This window comes from Bombina bombina, chromosome 10 (assembly GCF_027579735.1).
Source record: "Bombina bombina isolate aBomBom1 chromosome 10, aBomBom1.pri, whole genome shotgun sequence".
Classification (NCBI taxonomy): domain Eukaryota; kingdom Metazoa; phylum Chordata; class Amphibia; order Anura; family Bombinatoridae; genus Bombina; species Bombina bombina.
In genome coordinates, this window is record NC_069508.1 from 191641466 (window position 1) to 191665467 (window position 24002).

The 24002-nt window shown below is 40.8% G+C and overlaps 1 protein-coding gene across 1 annotated transcript in view; it reads right to left on the reverse strand.

Moving 5' to 3' along the window:
• The window catches only part of LOC128640791 (mucin-2-like), a 97561-nt gene that overhangs the window by 63880 nt on the left and 9679 nt on the right, over nt 1–24002 (reverse strand). Inside the window, exons 4-8 of the mRNA XM_053693211.1 lie at nt 19642–22025; nt 18770–18831; nt 18215–18372; nt 15088–17972; nt 2572–2633 (exon numbers count right to left, since the gene is read on the reverse strand). Coding sequence (XP_053549186.1) covers nt 2572–2633; nt 15088–17972; nt 18215–18372; nt 18770–18831; nt 19642–22025 — 5551 coding nt within the window. The remainder of the gene's footprint in view (nt 1–2571; nt 2634–15087; nt 17973–18214; nt 18373–18769; nt 18832–19641; nt 22026–24002) is intronic.

Consider the following 24002-nt stretch of genomic DNA (forward strand, 5'->3'; position numbering starts at 1 on the left):
GTGAGAAATATGTTTGTCATTTTACTCTGCAAAGCTAGCTAACCTTGTAAATGTCCCTGGCACTAGGCCCGGAGGGTACTATCTCTATAAGATGTTCAAACGACCTTGTTGTTCTCCCAGATGCACTGCTTATTATAACTATAGAATATTGTTTAGAGCTAGTGACTTTCCAGAATAACACTGTGTATAACTGTGTAAAATGACGCGGCCATAACGTGTCATCAAGTTAACCCTGTACACTGTAATTGGTGCCTATAAGACATGTTGTGTGTCTTTCAATAAACAGAATGGTTTTAGATCATTGCTGCATGGTCTGAGTCTGTTCTAAGGATATCCTTATCAGGTAATCTACATCTGCTCCAGGTGATACAGTGGGCCCGAGGCTTAGGCCTGACCTGACACTCCCCCCATGAAACTAACACCTAACAGTAATGGTAGTCACCAGGGTTGAAATCACTGCTCTCTGTTACTAGTAACCAAGAAGTGCCAAACTACTGATCTGTGTGTCAAGGTCAGATTACTACTCTGTGTGTTACCAGCAGCCAAGGGGGTAAACTCATTATTTTGTGTGTGTTGCTGGCAGCTAATGGTGAGGGGGTAAAGGGACTGCTTTGTTTGTATTACTAGTAACAAGGGAATCCTGCTTTTATTGCTATTGTCAGCGAAGGGGATTTGATCACTGTTTGTCTATCTATCTATCTATCTATCTCTATCTATCTATCTATCAATCTATCTATTTCTTTTTTTTTTAAATCCTTTATTTATATATCCAACAGCAAACACAACGAATAAGTTTTCACCTTTGTAAACCACGCAGGGTCAGGTGCAAAGAAACAAAAATAACATATGGTTTAAACAGAGGATTTCTTCTTACATACATCATTTTGCGGGACAAAAAAGAAATAACACGATATTCTCACATAATCCATTTGTACACGTTGTTGGAATTTTCACACGTGATAGAAAATAAACCCATTCCAACTACCATACACACATAAATGGGGGGGGGGAGAAAAAAAAAAAAGAGGTGGGAGGGGAGCTCACCTGTGATATTCTCTCCATATCTGATTCTTTCCTTCTTTCTTTTGGTCACTTCCCCTCTCTAGTCTTGTCTTACCTCGACTTTCTTATCTCGATACTTTTACTTTTCCTCTCACCATTTCTTAACACTATTTATCTTTATCCCTCCTTAAACTTCTCTATAGCCAGTTATCCATGAATGTGGAAAGAGATCCAGGGCTACTAAATCCATAAAAGAGTTTGAAGAAAGAAATGGAGCCAGAATGGCTTTTTGTATAACTGCAGGATACGAATGGATGATTGGTAGCCAACCGACTAAGAAGGATTTTATTCTTTTTTCGGAAGCAGTTTATAAATGGAATGATTCATAAATAATTTGACTTTGTATCTGTTGTAACATCTGGGATAATCCCAGAGCTGCATTAGATTGCCAATGTTTAACAATCTGCTGTCTAACAGCTAGAATAATAGTATTTAAAATGTTTGTTTGAAAGCCCTTGTTACTAGGGACTTCTTACCATATTATCTCCTTAGGTGAAAAAGTAATAGTTGTCTTATATAATACATTAAACCAATATTCTAACTTCCGCCATAATTGAATAATCTTTGGACAGTACCAAAACATGTGTAAAGTATCCACCTTAGGTTTCTTGCAGCGGGTACAGACCCCCTCATTAGTTGAATATAATTTCATCATTCTTAAAGAGGATAAATAATAATTATTAATAAGCTTTAAATTGGATTCTCTCCAACTCCGTGGAATTTCACACTTATTTAAGTTAATCATACTTTGTTTAATTTTCCCAGAGTCTATTGCAGGAAAAAAGGAAGTCCAAATTGAGATCAACTTCTCTAGAAGAATTAATGTTTGTTTGGAGAGCATAATATCATACATAAGAGATATGGAGGAATTACCTACATACATTGAGATCCGACCATGCACTAAATCCACTCCTATCCCATTTTCGGTATTAATAAGGTGGCGCAGCTGTAGATATGCAAAGAAATTGGATCTAGCTAGATGAAAATGTTGGGACAACATTTCAAAAGAAATTATTTGCCCTTCTTGTGAAAGGATCTGACAGACATATTTAAGGTCTTTCTCTGCCCATTCTCTGAATACTAATTGCTTAATACCTGGCAAAAATTGTGGGTTTCCACAATCTATCTATTTCTATCTATCATCTATCAATCTATCTATCTATTATCTATCTATATCTATCATATGTCTGTCTCCCTATCTTCTGTCTCTACATGACAGAACTTTAGATGGTGTTTGGGTGGGTTTTAGGATAGTTTCTTAGGTATAGTTTTGGGGGGCTATTACGTTTCCTCACCTACCTCACTTCCCAGTTACTCATAAGTAGTCCAGTGTTTTTGTGGAGGAACCAGTAACCCTACCATACTGACTGTATGCACTTTCTAACATTTTTATATTCTTTCTCATGCACATTTCAGATAATGTACCTTATGAGATGTGACAAGAACTAGGAGATACTTTCCAGTAGATAGAATATTGTAATAATATAACGTGATATTTTTAACACTCACCTGAAGATGATCACAAACACCCTTCTACACGCAGGATAGAGCTGAATTATAATAACTTGCAGCTGCAAGAGATAAAGGACGCATGTAAGTGTCTGTGCTTGCAGTATATATATATATATATATATATATATATATATATATATATATATATATATATAGTGACATTAAATACAATTTATTCATTTGTTGTATCCAGAAGATGTTAAAGCTTTTTTAATGGATGTTCCTATCCTGAATAACTTTCTTCTATGCTTATAGAAGTGTGTCCCTGTCCACCAGTAGAGATGAGGGAGCTGTACTTATTAGGCGTAAGGGATGAGTTATGCACAAACGTGGCTATGGCTCGTGAAACGCGTAAGGATGTTTTTGTGCTGTTGTGATTGCCAGTGTTTTAAACTATTTAATAAAAGTGATGTTTTATATTTTTTATTTAAGTGTATTAGATTATTTGGAATTGCTGTCCAGTGTAATTGAAGCACACAAGGTATTGTTCCCTAATATGCAGCAGGAAATAACTTTTTATTAGCACTGCGGTCACATTATAAGGAAAGAGATTCATGACAACATAATCGCAGAGTAGCTGGTGAAGGGGCTGAATATTTTATAACCACACTGCAGTTTTTTAACCCAAGACAACAGTACAGCAATGAGGCTGCTGAGAGCGTCAGCTGGAATATCTGAACGGAGGAACTGCAGTAATGTTGATAAGATACCAGCTGTGAACTCTGGGATCCAGCAGTGATCACATGAACCAACACTTTGGGATGGATTTGTGATAAAGTGACCAGTTAGGTCTAAGCTTGCATAGCCGGGCACTGTTCAATAGTAGGGTTGGTATGGCTAGAAGGTAATGAAGCATGAGAATATATCCCTTTATGTTTTTTTATATGCAGTGCAACGGTTGGGTTAGTATGGCTAGAAGGTAAGGAAGCATGAGAACATATCCCCTTATGTTTGTTTATATGCAGTGCAACGGTAGGGTTGGTATGGCTAGAAGGTAAGGAAGCATGAGAACATATCCCCTTATGTTTGTTTATATGTAGTGCAACGATAGGGTTGGTATGGCTAGAAGGTAATGAAGCATGAGAACATATCCCCTTATGTTTGTTTATATGCAGTGCAACGGTAGGGTTGGTATGGCTAGAAGGTAATGAAGCATGAGAACATATCCCCTTATGTTTGTTTATATGCAGTGCAACGGTAGGGCTGGTATGGCTAGAAGATAATGAAGCATGAGAACATATCCCCTTATGTTTGTTTATATGCAGTGCAACGGTAGGGTTGGTATGGCTAGAAGGTAAGGAAGCATGAGAACATATCCCCTTATGTTTGTTTATATGTAGTGCAACGGTAGGGTTGGTATGGCTAGAAGGTAAGGAAGCATGAGAACGTATACCCTTATGTTTGTTTATATGCAGTGCAATGGTAGGGTTGGTATGGCTAGAAGGTAAGGAAGCATGAGCACATATCCCCTTATGTTTGTTTATATGCAGTGCAACGGTAGGGTTGGTATGGCTAGAAGGTAATGAAGCATGAGAACATATCCCCTTATGTTTGTTTATATGCAGTGCAACGGTAGGGTTGGTATGGCTAGAAGGTAAGGAAGCATGAGAACATATCCCCTTATGTTTGTTTATATGCAGTGCAACGGTAGGGTTGGTATGGCTAGAAGGTAAGGAAGCATGAGAACATATCCCCTTATGTTTGTTTATATGTAGTGCAACGATAGGGTTGGTATGGCTAGAAGGTAATGAAGCATGAGAACATATCCCCTTATGTTTGTTTATATGCAGTGCAACGGTAGGGTTGGTATGGCTAGAAGGTAATGAAGCATGAGAACATATCCCCTTATGTTTGTTTATATGCAGTGCAACGGTAGGGTTGGTATGGCTAGAAGATAATGAAGCATGAGAACATATCCCCTTATGTTTGTTTATATGCAGTGCAACGGTAGGGTTGGTATGGCTAGAAGGTAAGGAAGCATGAGAACATATTCCCTTATGTTTGTTTATATGCAGTGGAACCATAGGGTTGGTATGGCTAGAAGGTAATAAAGCATGAGAACATTTTCCCCTTATGTTTGTTTATATGCAGTGCAACAGTAGGGTTGGTATGGCTAGAAGGTAAGGAAGCATGAGAACATATCCCCTTATGTTTGTTTATATGTAGTGCAACGGTAGGGTTGCTATGGCTAGAAGGTAATGAAACATGAGAACATATTCCCTTATGTTTGTTTATATGCAGTGCAACGGTAGGGTTGGTATGGCTAGAAGGTAAGGAAGCATAAGAACATATCCCCTTATGTTTGTTTATATGCAGTGCAACGGTAGGGTTGGTATGGCTAGAAGGTAATGAAGCATGAGAACATATCCCCTTATGTTTGTTTATATGCAGTGCAACGGTAGGGTTGGAATGGCTAGAAGGTAATGAAGCATGAGAACATATTCCCTTATGTTTGTTTATATGCAGTGCAACGGTAGGGTTGGTATGGCTAGAAGGTAAGGAAGCATGAGAACATATCCCCTTATGTTTGTTTATATGCAGTGCAACGGTAGGGTTGGAATGGCTAGAAGGTAAGGAAGCATGAGAACATATCCCCTTATGTTTGTTTATATGCAGTGCAATGGTAGGGTTGGTATGGCTAGAAGGTAAGGAAGCATGAGAACATATTCCCTTATGTTTGTTTATATGCAGTGCAACGGTAGGGTTGGTATGGCTAGAAGGTAAGGAAGCATGAGAACATATTCCCTTATGTTTGTTTATATGCAGTGCAACAGTAGGGTTGGTATGGCTAGAAGGTAATAAAGCATGAGAACATTTTCCCCTCATGTTTGTTTATATGCAGTGCAACGGTAGGGTTGGTATGGCTAGAAGGTAATGAAGCATGAGAACGTATTCCCTTATGTTTGTTTATATGCAGTGCAACGGTAGGGTTGGTATAGCTAGAAGGTAATGAAGCATGAGAACGTATTCCCTTATGTTTGTTTATATGCAGTGCAACGGTAGGGTTGGTATGGCTAGAAGGTAATGAAGCATGAGAACGTATTCCCTTATGTTTGTTTATATGCAGTGCAATGGTAGGGTTGGTATGGCTAGAAGGTAATGAAGCATGAGAACGTATTCCCTTATGTTTGTTTATATGTAGTGCAACGGTAGGGTTGGTATGGCTAGAAGGTAATGAAGCATGAGAACATATCCCCTTATGTTTGTTTATATACAGTGCAACGGTTGGGTTGGTATGGTTATAAGGTAAGGAAGCATGAGAACATATCCCCTTATGTTTGTTTATATGCAGTGGAACGGTAGGGTTGGTATGGCTAGAAGGTAATGAAGCATGAGAACATATCCCCTTATGTTTGTTTATATGCAGTGCAACGGTAGGGTTGGTATGGCTTGAAGGTAATGAAGCATGAGAACATATCCCCTTATGTTTGTTTATATGCAGTGCAACGGTAGGGTTGGTATGGCTAGAAGGTAATGAAGCATGAGAACATATCCCCTTATGTTTGTTTATATGCAGTGCAACGGTAGGGTTGGTATGGCTAGAAGGTAATGAAGCATGAGAACATATCCCCTTATGTTTGTTTATATGCAGTGCAATGGTAGGGTTGGTATGGCTTGAAGGTAATGAAGCATAAGAACATATCCCCTTATGTTTGTTTATATACAGTGCAACGGTAGGGTTGGTATGGCTTGAAGGTAATGAAGCATGAGAACATATCCCCTTATGTTTGTTTATATGCTGTGCAACGGTTGGGTTGGTATTGCTTGAAGGTAATGAAGCATGAGAACATATCCCCTTATGTTTGTTTATATGCAGTGCAACAGTAGGGTTGGTATGGCTAGAAGGTAATGAAGCATGAGATCATATCCCCTTATGTTTGTTTATATGCAGTGTAATGGTAGGGTTGGTATGGCTAGAAGGTAAGGAAGCATGAGAACATTTCTCCAACATTGGTGTGTCCGGTCCACGGCGTCATCCATTACTTGTGGGAAATATTTTCCCCCACAGGGAAAGGCAAGGAGAGCACACAGCAAGAGCTGTCCATATAGCTCCCCCTCTGGCTCCGCCCCCCAGTCATTCTCCTTGCCGCTCTGAACAAGTAGCATCTCCACGGGGATGGTGAGGAGTTTGTGGTGTTAGTTGTAGTTTTTTATTCTTCTATCAAGAGTTTGTTATTTTAAAATAGTGCTGGCTTGTACTATTTACTCTACAACAGAAAAGTGATGAAGATTTCTGTTTAAGAGGGCTATGATTTTAGCACAAGTAACTAAAATCCATTTCTGTTACCACGCAGGACTGTTGAAACCAGAGAACTTCAGTTGGGGGTAACAGTTTGCAGACTTATCTGCTTCAGGTATGACTAGTCTCCTTCTAACAACACAGGCTAATGCTAGATGACAGTCATTTTTCCCCTCAGGGAAAACGGTAAGCCATTTTTCTTTCACCTCAGCAAAAAAGATAACAGGCTTCCCCTTTTTGATTTTTATGCTGGTAGACACTGTCAGGGGCCAAATCGATTGTTTTTTATTACAATATGATGGTAATTGAAATGTTTTATAAGCTCATATATACTTGGGGACGTTTTTTATTGATCTGGCTCCGGTTTGCTTGTTTTAAGAGCTAGAGTCTCCATATTTGCTGTGCAATACTTTCTAAGCATTAAGACACTGGGGTCCAAATTTCAGAAAAATCGGATATTGCTTTCATAGTTTTTTGAACATTCAGAAATAAAGTGTCATTTTATTATTTAAAGAGACAGTAACGTTTTTGTTTAAAATCGTTTTTATTGCATTGTTTGCCTGCCTAAATCTGTTTAACATGTCTGTGCCATCAGATAACCTATGTTCTGTGTGTGTAGAGACAAATGTGGTTCACCCTTCGAGTGTTTGTGATAATTGTGCCATAGCGTCCAAACAAAATGAGGACAGCTCTGTTACATTTCATAATGTTGCCCAAGATGATTTATCTAATGAAGGTAGTGGGGATAGTTCTACATCCTCTCCTTCTGTGTCTACACCAGCTTTGCCCGCGCAGGCGACACCTAGCGCGCCAGTGCTTATTTTTATGCAACAATTAACAGCAGTAGTGGATAATTCTATAGCAAATCTTTTATCCAAACTGCCAGCATTTCAGAGAAAGCGTGATTGTTCAGCTTTAAATACAGATAAAAGGGATGAACAATCAGACGCTGACGATGCTTTATCTATTTTAACCTCACATCAATCGGAATTGGCTGTGAGGGAAGGGCTGTCTGAGGGTGAAATTTCAGACTCAGGAAAGATTTCTCAACAGGCAGAACCTGATATAGTAGCATTTAAGTTTAATCTAGAACATCTCCGCGCTTTGCTAAAGGAGGTATTAGCTACTCTGGATGACTGTGATTCTATGGTAGTACCAGAGAAGTTGTGCAAATTGGACAAATTTTTAGAGGTCCCAGTGCACGACGACGCTTTTCCAATACCCGAAAGGGTAGCGAACATAGTGGAAAAGGAGTGGGAGAAGCCAGGTGTACCCTTTGCCCCACCTCCTATATTTTAAGGAAATGTTTCCCATAGTAGACCCTAGAAGGGACGCATGGCAGACGGTCCCGAAGGTTGAGGGAGCTGTTTCAACACTAGCGAAGCGCACCACTATTCCTATAGAGGACAGCTGCGCTTTCAAAGATCCTATGGATAAAAAATTGGAAGGATTGCTTAAAAAGATTTTTGTTCAGCAAGGGTTCATCCTTCAACCAGCTACGTGTGTTATTACTGTCACTTCAGCGGCGTCCTTTTGGTTCGAGGAACTAGAAAGGTTGCTCCAGAAAGAGACTTCCTATGAAGAAGTCATGGACAGAATTCACGCATTAAAATTAGCTAATTCCTTTATATTGGATGCCGCCTTTCAAATAACGAAATTGGCGGCGAAAAACTCAGGTTTTGCTATAGTAGCGCGGAGGGCGCTTTGGCTAAAATCCTGGTCGGCAGATGTGTCGTCCAAGACTAAGTTACTTAATATTCCTTTCAAGGGTAAGACCCTTTTTGGGCCGGAATTGAAGGAAATTATTTCAGACATCACTGGGGGTAAGGGCCATGCCCTCCCACAGGAGATAGGCCTTTTAAGGCTAAGAACAAGTCTAATTTTCGTTCCTTTCGCAATTTCAGGAACGGACCGGCTAATAACTCCACTGCCGCTAGACAAGAAGGTAACGCGGCCCAGCCCAAACCCGCTTGGAAGCCCATGCAAGGCTGGAACAAGGGTAAACAGACCAAGAAACCTGCTGCTGCTACCAAGACAGTATGAAGGGGTAGCCCCCGATCCGGGACCGGATCTGGTAGGGGGCAGACTATCTCTCTTCGCTCAGGCTTGGGCAAGAGATGTTCTGGATCCCTGGGCACTAGAGATAGTTTCCAAGGGATACCTGTTAGAATTCAAGGGACTTCCTCCAAAGGGAAGGTTCCACCTGTCTCGCTTATCTTCAGACCAGATAAAGAAACAGGCATTCTTACATTGTGTAAGAGACCTATCAAAGATGGGAGTGATAAACCCAGTCCCCTCCGGGGAACAAGGTCTAGGTTTTTACTCAAACCTGTTTGTGGTTCCCAAAAAAGAGGGAACTTTCAGGCCAATTCTGTATTTAAAGATATTAAACAAGTTCCTCAGAGTTCCATCCTTCAAAATGGAAACCATTCGGACAATCTTGCCAACAATCCAGCAGGGTCAATATTTGACTACCATGGATCTAAAGGATGCGTATCTGCATATTCCAATCCACAAAACTCATCATCAGTTCCTGAGGTTCGCCTTTCTGGACAAACATTACCAGTTCGTGGCTCTTCCATTCGGTTTAGCCACCGCTCCCAGAATTTTCACAAAGGTGCTAGGGTCCCTTCTAGCGGTCCTAAGGCCGAGGGGCATCGCTGTAGCACCTTATCTAGACGACATCCTAATCCAAGCGTCGTCCCTTTCCGAAGCAAGGGCCCACACAGACATTGTGTTGGCTTTTCTCAGATCTCACTGGTGGAAGGTGAACATAGAAAAGAGTTCACTGTCACCGTCCACAAGGGTTCCTTTTCTGGGAGCAATAATAGATTCTGTGGAAATGAAGATCTTCCTGACAGAAGTCAGAAAGCTAAAGCTTCTAAACGTTTGTCGAGTGCTTCATTCTATTCCTCAACCCTCCATAGCTCAGTGCATGGAAGTAATAGGACTAATGGTCGCAGCAATGGACGTGGTTCCTTTTGCTCGAATTCTTCTAAGACCATTACAGCTGTGCATGCTCAATCAGTGGAATGGGGACTATACAGACTTGTCTCCCCAAATTCAAGTAGACCAGGTAACCAGGGACTCACTTCTCTGGTGGTTGACCCAGGATCACCTGTCTCATGGAATGAGTTTCCGCAGACCGGAGTGGGTCATCGTCACGACCGACGCCAGCCTCTTGGGGTGAGGCGCGGTCTAGGACTCCCTGAAAGCTCAGGGCTATGGTCTCGGGAAGAGTCGCTTCTCCCGATAAACATTTTGGAACTAAGAGCAATATTCTATGCGCTCCTGGCTTGGCCTCGGCTAGCAGAAGCCAGGTTCATAAGATTTCAGTTGGACAACATAACGACTGTTGCGTACATCAATCATCAGGGGGGAACAAAGAGTTCCCTAGCGATGAAGGAAGTAACCAAGATTATCCAATGGGCAGAGAATCACTCCTGCCATCTATCTGCTATTCACATCCCAGGAGTAGACAACTGGGAAGCGGACAATTTGAGTCCTCAGACTTTCCATCCGGGGGAGTGGGAACTCCACCCGGAGGTCTTTGCTCAGTTAACCCAATTATGGGGCATTCCAGATATGGATCTAATGGCATCCCGTCAGAACTTCAAGATTCCTTGCTACGGGTCCAGATCCAGGGATCCCAAGGCGACTCTAGTGGATGCATTAGTGGCGCCTTGGTCGTTCAACCTAGCGTATGTGTTTCCACCGTTTCCTCTCCTTCCCAGGCTCATAGCCAGGATCAAACAGGAGAAGGCCTCGGTGATTCTGATAGCTCCTGCGTGGCCACGCAGGACTTGGTATGCAGACCTGGTGAATATGCCATCGGCTCCACCATGGAAGCTACCTTTGAGACAGGATCTTCTAGTACAAGGTCCATTCGAACATCCAAATCTAGTTTCTCTGCAGCTGACTGCTTGGAAATTGAACGCTTGATTTTATCCAAGCGTGGGTTTTCGAATTCTGTGATAGATACTCTGGTCCAAGCCAGAAAACCTGTGACTAGAAAGATTTACCATAAAATATGGAAAAAATATATCTGCTGGTGTGAATCCAAGGGATTCTCCTGGAGTAAGATTAAAATTCCAAAGATTCTCTCCTTTCTCCAAGAAGGTTTGGATAAAGGGTTGTCAGCTAGTTCTCTAAAAGGACAGATTTCTGCTTTATCTGTCTTGTTACACAAACGACTGGCAGCTGTGACAGATGTACAAGCTTTTGTTCAGGCTTTGGTTAGAATCAAGCCTGTTTACAGACCCATGACTCCTCCTTGGAGTCTAAATTTAGTTCTTTCAGTTCTTCAAGGGGTTCCGTTTGAACCTTTACATTCCATAGATATTAAGTTATTATCTTGGAAAGTTCTGTTTTTGGTTGCTATTTCTTCTGCTAGAAGAGTTTCTGAATTATCTGCTTTGCAATGTAATCCACCCTATCTGGTTTTCCATTCAGATAAGATTGTTTTGCGTACTAAGCCTGGTTTTCTTCCAAAAGTTGTTTCCAACAAGAATATTAACCAGGAAATAGTTGTTCCTTCTCTGTGTCCGAATCCAGTTTCAAAGAAGGAACGTTTATTACACAATTTAGATGTTGTTCGTGCTTTAAAGTTCTACTTAGAAGCAACAAAAGATTTTAGACAAACCTCATCTTTGTTTGTCGTTTACTCTGGTAAGAGGAGAGGTCAAAAAGCTACTGCTACCTCTCTCTCTTTCTGGCTGAAAAGCATTATCCGATTGGCTTATGAGACTGCCGGACGGCAACCTCCTGACCGAATCACAGCTCACTCTACTAGGGCTGTGGCTTCCACTTGGGCCTACAAGAACGAGGCTTCTGTTGATCAGATATGTAAGGCAGCGACTTGGTCCTCTCTGCACACTTTTGCCAAATTCTACAAATTTGATACTTATGCTTCTTCGGAGGCTATTTTTGGGAGAGAGGTTTTGCAAGCCGTGGTGCCTTCCATTTAGGTAACCTGATTTGCTCCCTCCCTTCATCCGTGTCCTAAAGCTTTGGTATTGGTTCCCACAAGTAATGGATGACGCTGTGGACCGGACACACCAATGTTGGAGAAAACAGAATTTATGCTTACCTGATAAATGACTTTCTCCAACGGTGTGTCCGGTCCACGGCCCGCCCTGGTTTTTTAATCAGGTTTGAAATTTTTTTCTTTTTCTTTATACACTACAGTCACCACGGCACCCTATACTTTCTCCTTTTTCTCCTAACCGTCGGTCGAATGACTGGGGGGCGGAGCCAGAGGGGGAGCTATATGGACAGCTCTTGCTGTGTGCTCTCCTTGCCTTTCCCTGTGGGGGAGAATATTTCCCACAAGTAATGGATGATGCCGTGGACAGGACACACCGTTGGAGAAAGTAATTTATCAGGTAAGCATAAATTCTGTTTTTCCCTTATGTTTGTTTATATGCAGTGCAACGGTATTGTTGGTATGGCTAGAAGGTAATGAAGCATGAGAACATATCCCCTTATGATTGTTTATATGCAGTGCAACGGTATTGTTGGTATTGCTAGAAGATAATGAAGCATTAGAACATATCCCCTTATGTTTGTTTATATGCAGTGCAACAGTAGGGTTGGTATGGCTAGAAGGTAATGAAGCATGAGAACATATCCCCTTATGTTTGTTTATATGCAGTGCAACAGTAGGGTTGGTATGGCTAGAAGGTAATGAAGCATGAGAACATATCCCCTTATGTTTGTTTATATGCAGTGCAACAGTTGGGTTGGTATGGCTAGAAGGTAATGAAGCATGAGAATATATTCCCTTATGTTTGTTTATATGCAGTGCAACGGTAGGGTTGGTATGTCTAGAAGGTAAGGAAGCATGAGAACATTTTCCCTTATGTTTGTTTATATGCAGTGCAACGGTAGGGTTGGTATGGCTAGAAGGTAATGAAGCATGAGAACGTATTCCCTTATGTTTGTTAATATGTAGTGGAACCATAGGGTTGGTATGGCTAGAAGGTAAGGAAGCATGAGAACGTATTCCCTCATGTTTGTTTATATGCAGTACAACGGTAGGGTTGGTATGGCTAGAAGGTAATGAAGCATGAGAACATATCCCCTTATGTTTGTTTATATGCAGTGCAACGGTTGGGTTGGTATGGCTAGAAGGTTATGAAGCATGAGAACATATCCCCTTATGTTTGTTTATATGCAGTGCAACGGAATGGTTGGTATGGCTAGAAGGTAAGGAAGCATAAGAACATATCCCCTTATGTTTGTTTATATGCAGTGCAACGGTAGGGTTGGTATGGTTAGAAGGTAAGGAAGCATGAGAACATATCCCCTTATGTTTGTTTATATGCAGTGCAACGGTATGGTTGGTATGGCTAGAAGGTAAGGAAGCATAAGAACATATCCCCTTATGTTTGTTTATATGCAGTGCAACGGTATGGTTGGTATGGCTAGAAGGTAAGGAAGCATAAGAACATATTCCCTTATGTTTGTTTATATGCAGTGCAACGGTAGGGTTGGTATGGCTAGATGGTAATGAAGCATGAGAACATATCCCTTTATGTTTGTTTATATGCAGTACATATCAAAAGAGCCACTACACAGAAGCTTGTTAACTTTTGTTACATAGGAAATGCATTTGAATTCCAGTTTCATACTTTTAGGGACAGTATACTGTAAAATGTTTTCAATAATGTTTTTTCAATCACTTGTTTAACCAGCTGCAGAGTATAACATGTTTGAGAAATTGCTTCTTTAGTTTTATTTATATATATATATATATATATATATATATATATATATATATATGTCTGTAAATACACATATAAATACATAAATACATACAGTATGTACACAAGTATATATATATATATATATGTATATATGTCTGTAAATACACATATAAATACATACAGTATGTACACAAGTATATATATATATATATATATATATATATATGTGTGTCTGTAAATACACATATAAATACATAAATACATACAGTATGTACACAAGTATATATATATATATATATGTATATATATATATGTCTGTAAATACACATATAAATACATAAATACATACAGTATGTACACAAGTATATATATATATATATATATATATATATGTCTGTAAATACACATATAAATACATAAATACATACAGTATGTAAACAAGTATATATATATATATGTATATATGTCTGTAAATACACATATAAATACATAAATACATACAGTATGTACACAAGTATATATATATATATGTATATATGTCTGTAAATACACAAATAAATACATAAATACATACAGTATGTACACAAGTATATATATATATGTCTGTAAATACACATATAAATACATAAATACATACAGTATGTACACAAGTATATATATATATATGTATATATGTCTGTAAATACACATATAAATACATAAATACATACAGTATGTACACAAGTATATAGATATATATGTATATATGTCTGTAAATACACATATAAATACATAAATACATACAGTATGTACACAAGTATATAGATATATAGATATACATATCCTCTTTAAATATGTATTTGTATGTATATCTATGTTAAAGCTCTTTGCTTGCCTTTTATTCCTAACACCTGAGACATCATATCTTTGTTGTGCAATATTTTTTTAAATAATTTTTATCATATAGTGTTACTATGAGTGTAACTGTACTTTGTAATGTATTTTTATGTGTTTTGTGACACTTTTTTATCTGTGAAACAGTTAACCAGAGCGTAAATCGCAATTGCGCTCATGCGTTCGCGTTTACTTTCAACTTGTAAAGGTGAAACGCCCGTGATAAAGCCTTTTCGATAGCACGTAACTGTTAGAGTGCCACTCGTAGTCTGTCCTTATTTGTGTATTATCACTAAAGAATAGTGGTGTGAGTTTGATTACATTACAAAAATACAGTAGCTTTAAAAAGTCTGCGCTTGTTCGTTTTCTGTTATAGTGACTTGCTCAGGAGCTGGGCATAAACTGGTAGAATATGACACTTGTGCTCTGACAAAAAGCTGTAATGTTATTTTGAATGCATTTTAACAATCTCATTTAGAAGCTACAAAAGGGTGTTTATTTGTATTATTGTATTATTAGTACAGTGAGGAGCTTGATGTGTGAAAAATATATTCAGTTTAACTCGTGTTTGACAGTATGCTCTGTGCCTGTGCTAAATGTCTTATTGGTGTCTTCCTGTTCATTTCAACTTGATAGCTGAATGCTTTGAGGCAATAACATAAAATATAAAAAAACATTAAACCGAAAACTCACCCATTCTTCAATTTCTCTTTTCAGCGTCATATAGTATTGGGATCTGGGATTGTTAAGGTCACCTGTAAATACTCTATTTATTATTCTAATCCTAATGGTTCTAACAAATTCAGTTGGTGTTGTGGATGAAGATGTCAGTCCCACTGGTACTGTGGTTGTTGTTGTTCTTGCTGGTGTTGTTGAAGATGTTGTCGTTCCAGCTGGTGTTGTGGGTGAAGCTGTTGTTACCGCTGGTGTTGTGGGGGGAGCTGTTGTGACCGCTGGTGTTGTGTTTACTGCTGGTGTTGTGGTGGGAGTTGTTGTTACAGCTGGTGTTGTGGGTGAAGTTGTTGTTACAGCTGGTGTTGTGGGTGAAGTTGTTGTTACAGCTGGTGTTGTGGGTGAAGTTGTTGTTTCTGCTGCTGCTGTGGGTGAAGTTGTTTCTGCTGGTGTTGTGGGTGAAGTTGTTGTCACAGCTGGTGTTGTAGGTGAAGTTGTTGTTACAGCTGCTGCTGTGGGTGAAGTTGTTGTTTCAGCTGGTGTTGTAGGTGAAGTTGTTGTTTCAGCTAGTGTTGTGGGTGAAGTTGTTGTTTCAGCTGCTGTTGTGGGTAAAGTTGTTGTTTCTGCTGGTGTTCTGGGTGAAGTTGTTGTTACAGCTGGTGTTGTGGGTGGAGTTGTTGCTTCTGCTGGTGTTGTGGGTGAAGTTGTTGTTACAGCTGGTGTTGTGGGTGGAGTTGTTTCTGCTGGTGTTGTGGGCGAAGTTGTTGTTTCTGCTGCTGTTGTGGGTGGAGTTGTTGTTTCTGCTGCTGTTGTGGGTGGAGTTGTTGTTTCTGCAACAGTTGTTAATGCAGCTGTTGTGGTTCCAGTTCCAGCTGGTGTTGTGGGTGTAGTTGTTGTCTCTGCAACAGTTGTAGGTATAGTTGTTGTGTCTGCAACAGTTGTGGGTACAGTTGTGGTTCCAGCTGGTGTTGTGAGTGTAGCTGTTGTCTCTGCAGCAGTTGTTGGTGCAGCTGTTGTGGTTCCAGCTGGTGTTGTGGGTGTAGTTGTTGTCTCTGCAACAGTTGTTAGTGCAGCTGTTGTGGTTCCAGTTGGTGTTGTGGGTGTAGTTGTTGTCTCTGCAACAGTTGTTAGTGCAGCTGTTGTGGTTCCAGCTGGTGTTGTGGGTGTAGTTGTTGTCTCTGCAACAGTAGTGGATGCAGCTGTTGTGGTTCCAGCTGGTGTTTTGAGTGTAGTTGTGGTTCCAGCTGGAGTTGTGGGTTTAGTTGTAGTTCCAGCTGATGCTGTGAGTGTAGTTGTGGTTCCAGCTGGTGTTGCAAGTACAGTTGTGGTTCCAGCTGGTGTTGTGGGTGTAGTTGTTGTCTCTGCAACAGTTGTTGGTGCAGCTGTTGTGGTTCCAGTTGGTGTTGTGGGTGTAGTTGTTGTCACTGCAACAGTTGTTAGTGCAGCTGTTGTGGTTCCAGCTGGTGTTTTGGGTGTAGTTGTTGTCTCTGCAACAGTTGTAGTTCCAGCTGATGCTGTGAGTGTAGTTGTGGTTCCAGCTGATGTTGCGAGTACAGTTGTGGTTCCAACTGGTGTTGTGGGTGTAGTTGTTGTCTCTGCAACAGTTGTTGGCGCAGCTGTTGTGGTTCCAGCTGGTGTTGTGGGTGTAGTTGTTGGCTCTGCAACAGTTGTTAGTGCAGCTGTTGTGGTTCCAGCTGATGTTGTGGGTATAGTTGTTTTCTCTGCAACAGTTGTTAGTGCAGCTGTTGTGGTTCCAGCTGGTGTTGTGCGTATAGTTGTTGTCTCTGCAACAATTGTAGGTACAGTTGTGGTTCCAGCTGGTGTTGTGGGTATAGTTGTTGTCTCTGCAACAGTTGTAGGTACAGTTGTGGTTCCAGCTGGTGTTGTGGGAATAGTTGTTGTCTCTGCAACAGTTGTAGGTACAGTTGTGGTTCCAGCTGGTGTTGAGGGTATAGTTGTTGTCTCTGCAACAGTTGTAGGTACAGTTGTGGTTCCAACTGGTGTTGTGGGTGTAGTTGTTGTCTCTGCAACAGTTGTTGGTGCAGCTGTTGTGGTTCCAGCTGGTGTTGTGGGTATAGTTGTTGTCTCTGCAACAGTTGTTAGTGCAGCTGTTGTGGTTCCAGCTGGTGTTGTGGGTATAGTTGTTGTCCCTGCAACAGTTGTTAGTGCAGCTGTTGTGGTTCCAGCTGGTGTTGTGGGTATAGTTGTTGTCTCTGCAACAGTTGTAGGTACAGTTGTGGTTCCAGCTGGTGTTGTGGGTATAGTTGTTGTCTCTGCAACAGTTGTAGGTACAGTTGTGGTTCCAGCTGGTGTTGAGGGTATAGTTGTTGTCTCTGCAACAGTTGTAGGTACAGTTGTGGTTCCAGCTGGTGTTGTGGGTATAGTTGTTGTCTCTGCAACAGTTGTAGGTACAGTTGTGGTTCCAGCTGGTGTTGTGGGTATAGTTGTTGCCTCTGCAACAGTTGTAGGTACAGTTGTGGTTCCAGCTGGTGTTGTGGGTATAGTTGTTGTCTCTGCAACAGTTGTAGGTACAGTTGTGGTTCCAGCTGGTGTTGTGGGTATAGTTGTTGTCTCTGCAACAGTTGTAGGTACAGTTGTGGTTCCAGCTGGTGTTGAGGGTATAGTTGTTGTCTCTGCAACAGTTGTAGGTACAGTTGCGGTTCCAGCTGGTGTTGTGGGTATAGTTGTTGTCTCTGCAACAGTTGTAGGTACAGTTGTGGTTCCAGCTGGTGTTGTGGGTATAGTTGTTGTCTCTGCAACAGTTGTAGGTACAGTTGTGGTTCCAGCTGGTGTTGTGGGTATAGTTGTTGTCTCTGCAACAGTTGTAGGTACAGTTGTGGTTCCAGCTGGTGTTGTGGGTATAGTTGTTGTCTCTACAACAGTTGTAGGTACAGTTGTGGTTCCAGCTGGTGTTGTGGGTATAAAAAATATGCTGATTTAAACTCATAATCTTGTTTGCCAAATATACTCATCAATATAATCCCTCATAATCCCTTCAAGTATGTTACCCACTATTAATGTCAGACTAACTGGTCAATAGCTTCCTAGATCAGCCATGCTTCACTTTTTAAAAAGTGACACCACATCAGCTTTACGCCAGTCCTGGGGCACTATGCCTGAAGATAATATATTCACTTAATTAACTTACCAGCAGTAGTAGTGTTCATGGTATCTACTTCGAGATCTCCAACCCTGCTACTATTACTTCGTATCTCTTCCAAGACTTTGCTTTCCATCTCAGCAGATGAAGGGGTAACCGTGTCATTCTGGAATTCATTTTCTAGTTCAGCAACAACAGAACCGCTCCTACAAGAAAGGAATAAAAGCAGTTAACTACTGATGTGCTGTGTGTGCTTATTCACCAAGCACCCCCTGTATGCATACTGTAACTTTATTTGTTGTATGTGCTCTCAAATGTAATTTAAACAGTGTTCATGTTGCTTCTAAGGTACAAACAATGGGATATTTCTATGGGATCATTTTCCCATTTCACAGATACTAAACTGTATTTTAAATAAGTTTCTTCTTCACCAAAGTCACTGCTTTTTAAATTGTTTTTCATGAACATGATTTAGTACATCGGCACATTATAAATGTTATTTTAACCAGTGACAACAAATATGAAATTATGATTCAGCAGATAAATATGCACTTACATTTAATTGTGTTACTGTGTAATCGGTGTAAAGTTTACATAACTCACCTGAATGATTTCACAACGGATCTTATATAGGCAGCATAAAGTTTCCTTATCACAACAGTAAACTACAAAAAAGAAATTACAAATGTAAAGTTGTGCTGTTACATGGTCATTTACGTTGTAAAACAGATTAAGTTTGGGCTCATAAACACATAGGGGTACATTTATCATTGTGCGGACAGACATGATCCACTATAGCGAATTATGTCTGCTGCACATTGATAAATGCTGAGAGCATACGCTGTCGGCATTTATCATTGCACCAGCAGTTCTTGTGAACTACTGGTGCAATACCACCCCCTGCAGATTCGCAGCCAATCGGCCGCTAGCAGGGGGTGTCAATCAACCCGATCGTATTCGATCGGGCTGATTGCTGTCCACCATCTCAGAGGTGGCGGACGAGTTAAAGAGCAGCGGTCTTAGGACCGCTGCTTCTTAACTTCCGCTTCAGGCGGAACTGAAGCGGAGAGGGTCGGAAGCAGCATTCACTGCTTCATAAATCGACCCCATAAACTATGTCCCTATTAGTTAAAGGGACATGAAGCCCAAATTTTTTCATTCATGATTATAGATAAAGCGTGTGATTTTATTAAAAACTTTTCAATTTACTTCTATTATCTAATTTGCATGCACTGGTATTACTAAGCGGATCCCAAATATTGCTTTTGCGGAAGCGATATTTTGAGCTCCACTTATAATCTAGCCCTATATGTTTAAACCTTTGAAATGCTGATGTGTCTAATGAGTGGAATGAAAGTAGAAACCGGTAAATATCTGTCTTATTCATCATTTGTGTGTGATACGCTCTGTTTTATAACTAGTCACAGCATAACGGTTCAGTACAAATGAAAATAAGCATTAATAAAGATACTTACAGTATCAAGAACATCCTTTGCCGACTTTTTAAAAGCAGCTGAGTTTGGGTCTGCAAGATCCGGAATGTAGTCTCTGTTTGTTATTCTAAATTTAGTGATTACTTTATAATTAGTTTTTGCAGCTGTAGTAGCTGGTGTGGTTTCCACAACTGCAGGTGCTTGTGTTGTAGTTGTCTCTGCAAGAGTTGTATGGACAGTTGTGGTTTCTGCATTTGTTGGTGGTGCAGTTGTTGTCTCTGCAACTGTTGTGGGTACAGTTGTGGTTCCAGCTAGTGTAGTGGGTGTAGTTGTTGTCTCTACAACTGTTGTGAGTGCAGCTGTTGTGGTTCCAGCTTGTGTTGCGGGTGTAGTTGTTGTCTCTGCAGCAGTTGTAGGTATAGTTGTTGTGTCTGCAACAGTTGTGGGTACAGTTGTGGTTCCAGCTGGTGTTGTGAGTGTAGCTGTTGTCTCTACAGCAGTTGTTGGTGCAGCTGTTGTGGTTCCAGTTGGTGTTGTGGGTGTAGTTGTTGTCTCTGCAACAGATGTTAGTGCAGCTGTTGTGGTTCCAGCTGGTGTTGTGGGTGTAGTTGTTGTCTCTGCAACAGTTGTTAGTGCAGCTGTTGTGGTTCCAGCTGGTGTTGTGGGTATAGTTGTTGTCTCTGCAACAGTTGTTAGTGCAGCTGTTGTGGTTCCAGCTGGTGTTGTGGGTATAGTTGTTGTCTCTGCAACAGTTGTTAGTGCAGCTGTTGTGGTTCCAGCTGGTGTTGTGGGTAAAGTTGTTGTCTCTGCAACAATTGTAGGTACAGTTGTGGTTCCAGCTGGTGTTGTGGGTATAGATGTTGTCTCTGCAACAGTTGTAGGTACAGTTGTGGTTCCAGCTGGTGTTATGGGTATAGTTGTTGTCTCTGCAACAGTTGTAGGTACAGTTGTGGTTCCAGCTGGTGTTGAGGGTATAGTTGTTGTCTCTGCAACAGTTGTAGGTACAGTTGTGGTTCCAACTGGTGTTGTGGGTATAGTTGTTGTCTCTGCAACAGTTGTTGGTGCAGCTGTTGTGGTTCCAGCTGGTGTTGTAGGTATAGTTGCTGTCTCTGCAACAGTTGTTAGTGCAGCTGTTGTGGTTCCAGCTGGTGTTGTGGGTATAGTTGTTGTCCCTGCAACAGTTGTTAGTGCAGCTGTTGTGGTTCCAGCTGGTGTTGTGGGTATAGTTGTTGTCTCTGCAACAATTGTAGGTACAGTTGTGGTTCCAGCTGGTGTTGTGGGTATAGTTGTTGTCTCTGCAACAGTTGTAGGTACAGTTGTGGGTCCAGCTGGTGTTGTGGGTATAGTTGTTGTCTCTGCAACAGTTGTAGGTACAGTTGTGGTTCCAGCTGGTGTTGAGGGTATAGTTGTTGTCTCTGCAACAGTTGTAGGTACAGTTGTGGTTCCAGCTGGTGTTGTGGGTATAGTTGTTGTCTCTGCAACAGTTGTAGGTACAGTTGTGGTTCCAGCTGGTGTTGTGGGTATAGTTGTTGTCTCTGCAACAGTTGTAGGTACAGTTGTGGTTCCAGCTGGTGTTGTGGGTATAGTTGTTGTCACTGCAACAGTTGTAGGTACAGTTGTGGTTCCAGCTGGTGTTGTGGGTATAGTTGTTGTCTCTGCAACAGTTGTAGGTACAGTTGTGGTTCCAGCTGGTGTTGTGGGTATAGTTGTTGTCTCTGCAACAGTTGTAGGTACAGTTGTGGTTCCAGCTGGTGTTGTGGGTATAGTTGTTGTCACTGCAACAGTTGTAGGTACAGTTGTGGTTCCAGCTGGTGTTGTGGGTATAGTTGTTGTCACTGCAACAGTTGTAGGTACAGTTGTGGTTCCAGCTGGTGTTGTGGGTATAGTTGTTGTCTCTGCAACAGTTGTAGGTACAGTTGTGGTTCCAGCTGGTGTTGTGGGTATAGTTGTTGTCACTGCAACAGTTGTAGGTACAGTTGTGGTTCCAGCTGGTGTTGTGGGTATAGTTGTTGTCACTGCAACAGTTGTAGGTACAGTTGTGGTTCCAGCTGGTTTTGTGGGTATAGTTGTTGTCTCTGCAACAGTTGTAGGTACAGTTGTGGTTCCAGCTGGTGTTGTGGGTATAGTTGTTGTCACTGCAACAGTTGTAGGTACAGTTGTGGTTCCAGCTGGTGTTGTGGGTAGAGTTGTTGTCACTGCAACAGTTGTTAGTGCAGCTGTTGTGGTTCCAGCTGGTGTTGTGGGTATAGTTGTTGTCCCTGCAACAGTTGTTAGTGCAGCTGTTGTGGTTCCAGCTGGTGTTGTGGGTAGAGTTGGTGTCCCTGCAACAGTTGAAGGTACAGTTGTGGTTCCTGCTGATATTAGTGGTGCAGTTGTTGTTACAATTGTCGTGATTGCAGCTGTTGTTGTCACTTGGAGTGTTGTTGCTAATTCAAAAAATACAGTTTTAAGTTAAATATTACAACATAAAACAGTTAAATAAATATCAATGTCTAATATGTTGCTGTCAGTTTAATATTTTGACATTATGGGGCATATTTATCAAGCTCCGTACGGAGCTTGATGCCCCTTGCTTCAGGCTTGCCGGAAACAGAAGTTATGAAGGAGTTATGAAGCAGCCGTCTAAACACCGCTGCTCCATAACTTGTCCGCCTGCTCTGAGGCAGCGGAGGGAAATTAACCCGATTGAATAAGATCGGGTTGATTGACACCCCCTGCTAACAAATTATAATGTATAAAATCTGCATGAAGGAGTTTTTATATTGGCAATGTCTATTTCACTCATTTTACATCTGAATGTGGCTACAATATGAATATTATAGTTGTACGTGCTTAAATCCTAGCAATCTACTCTTGGCAATGTCACTTTATTAAAGGAAGAGTTTACCCCAAATTTGTCTCCCCTGTATTTTATTCCCAATGATCCATTCTACCTGCTGGAGTGTACTAAATGTTTTTTAAGTAGCTCTTTACCGTTACAGGCTATATTACGAGTGGAGCACAATTTAGTAGACAGAGGATTTTTGCGCTTGTATTATGACACGGATTGAGCTTGCATTCTATTGGCTGATTGGAACAGCCAATAGAATGTGAGCTCAATCCTATTGGCTGATTGGATCAGCCAATAGGATTGAACTTCAATCCTATTGGCTGATATCATCAACCAATAGGATTTTTCCTACCTTAATTCCGATTGGCTGATAGAATTCTATCAGCTAATCGGAATTGAAGGGACGCCATCTTGGATGACATCACTTAAAGGACCCGTCATTGTTGAAGAAGGCATCGGAAGAAGAGGATGCTCTGCGTCGGATGTCTTGAAGATGGAGCCGCTCCGCTCCGGATGGATGAAGATAGAAGATGCCATCTGTATGAAGACTTCTGCCCGTCTGGAGGACCTCTTCTGCCCAGCTTGGATGAAGACTTCTGCCCGTCTGGAGGACCACTTCACCCGGCTTCGTTGAGGACTTTGGCCCGGTTAGGTGAAGACTTCTCAAGGTAAGGTGATCTTCAAGGGGTTAGCGTTAGGTTTTTTTTTAAGGGGGGATTGGGTGGGTTTTAGAGTAGGGTTGGGTGTGTGGGTGGTGGGTTTTAATGTTGGGGGGGTAATGTACTTTATTTTTTCAGGTAAAAGAGCTGATTACTTTGGGGCAGTGCCCCGCAAAAAGCCCTTTTAAGGGCTATTTGTAATTTAGTGTAGGGTAGGGCTTTTTTTATTTTGGGGGGCTTTTTTATTTTGTTAGGGGGATTAGATTAGGTGTAATTAGTTTAAAAATCTTCTAATTATTTTATTATTTTCTGTAATTTAGTGGGGGTTTTTTGTACTTTAGATAATTTTACTTAATTTTATTTAACTGTAGTTAATGTAGGTAATTAATTTAATGATAGTGTTAGGTGTAATTGTAACTTAGGTTAGGTTTTATTTTACAGGTACTTTTGTATTTATTTTAACTAGGTAGTTATTAAATAGTTAATAACTATTTAATAACTATTGTACCTAGTTAAAATAAATACAAACTTGCCTGTAAAATGAAAATAAATCCTAAGCTAGATACAATGTAACTATTAGTTATATTGTAGCTATTTTAGGGTTTATTTTATAGATAAGTATTTAGTTTTAAATAGAAATAATTTAGTTAATTATAGGAATATTTATTTAGATTTATTTAAATTATATTTAAGTTAGGGGGTGTTAGGGTTAGAATTAGGTTTAGGGGTTAATAAATGTAATATAGTGGCGGAGGTGTAGGGGGCAGATTAGGGGTTAATAACTATAATGTAGGTGGCGGTGAGCTCCGGGAGCGGCGGTTTAGGGGTTAAACACTTTATTTCGTTGCGGTGGGGTCCGTGAGCGGCGTTTTAGGGGTTAATAAGTTTATTAGAGTGGTGGTGGGCTCCGGGAG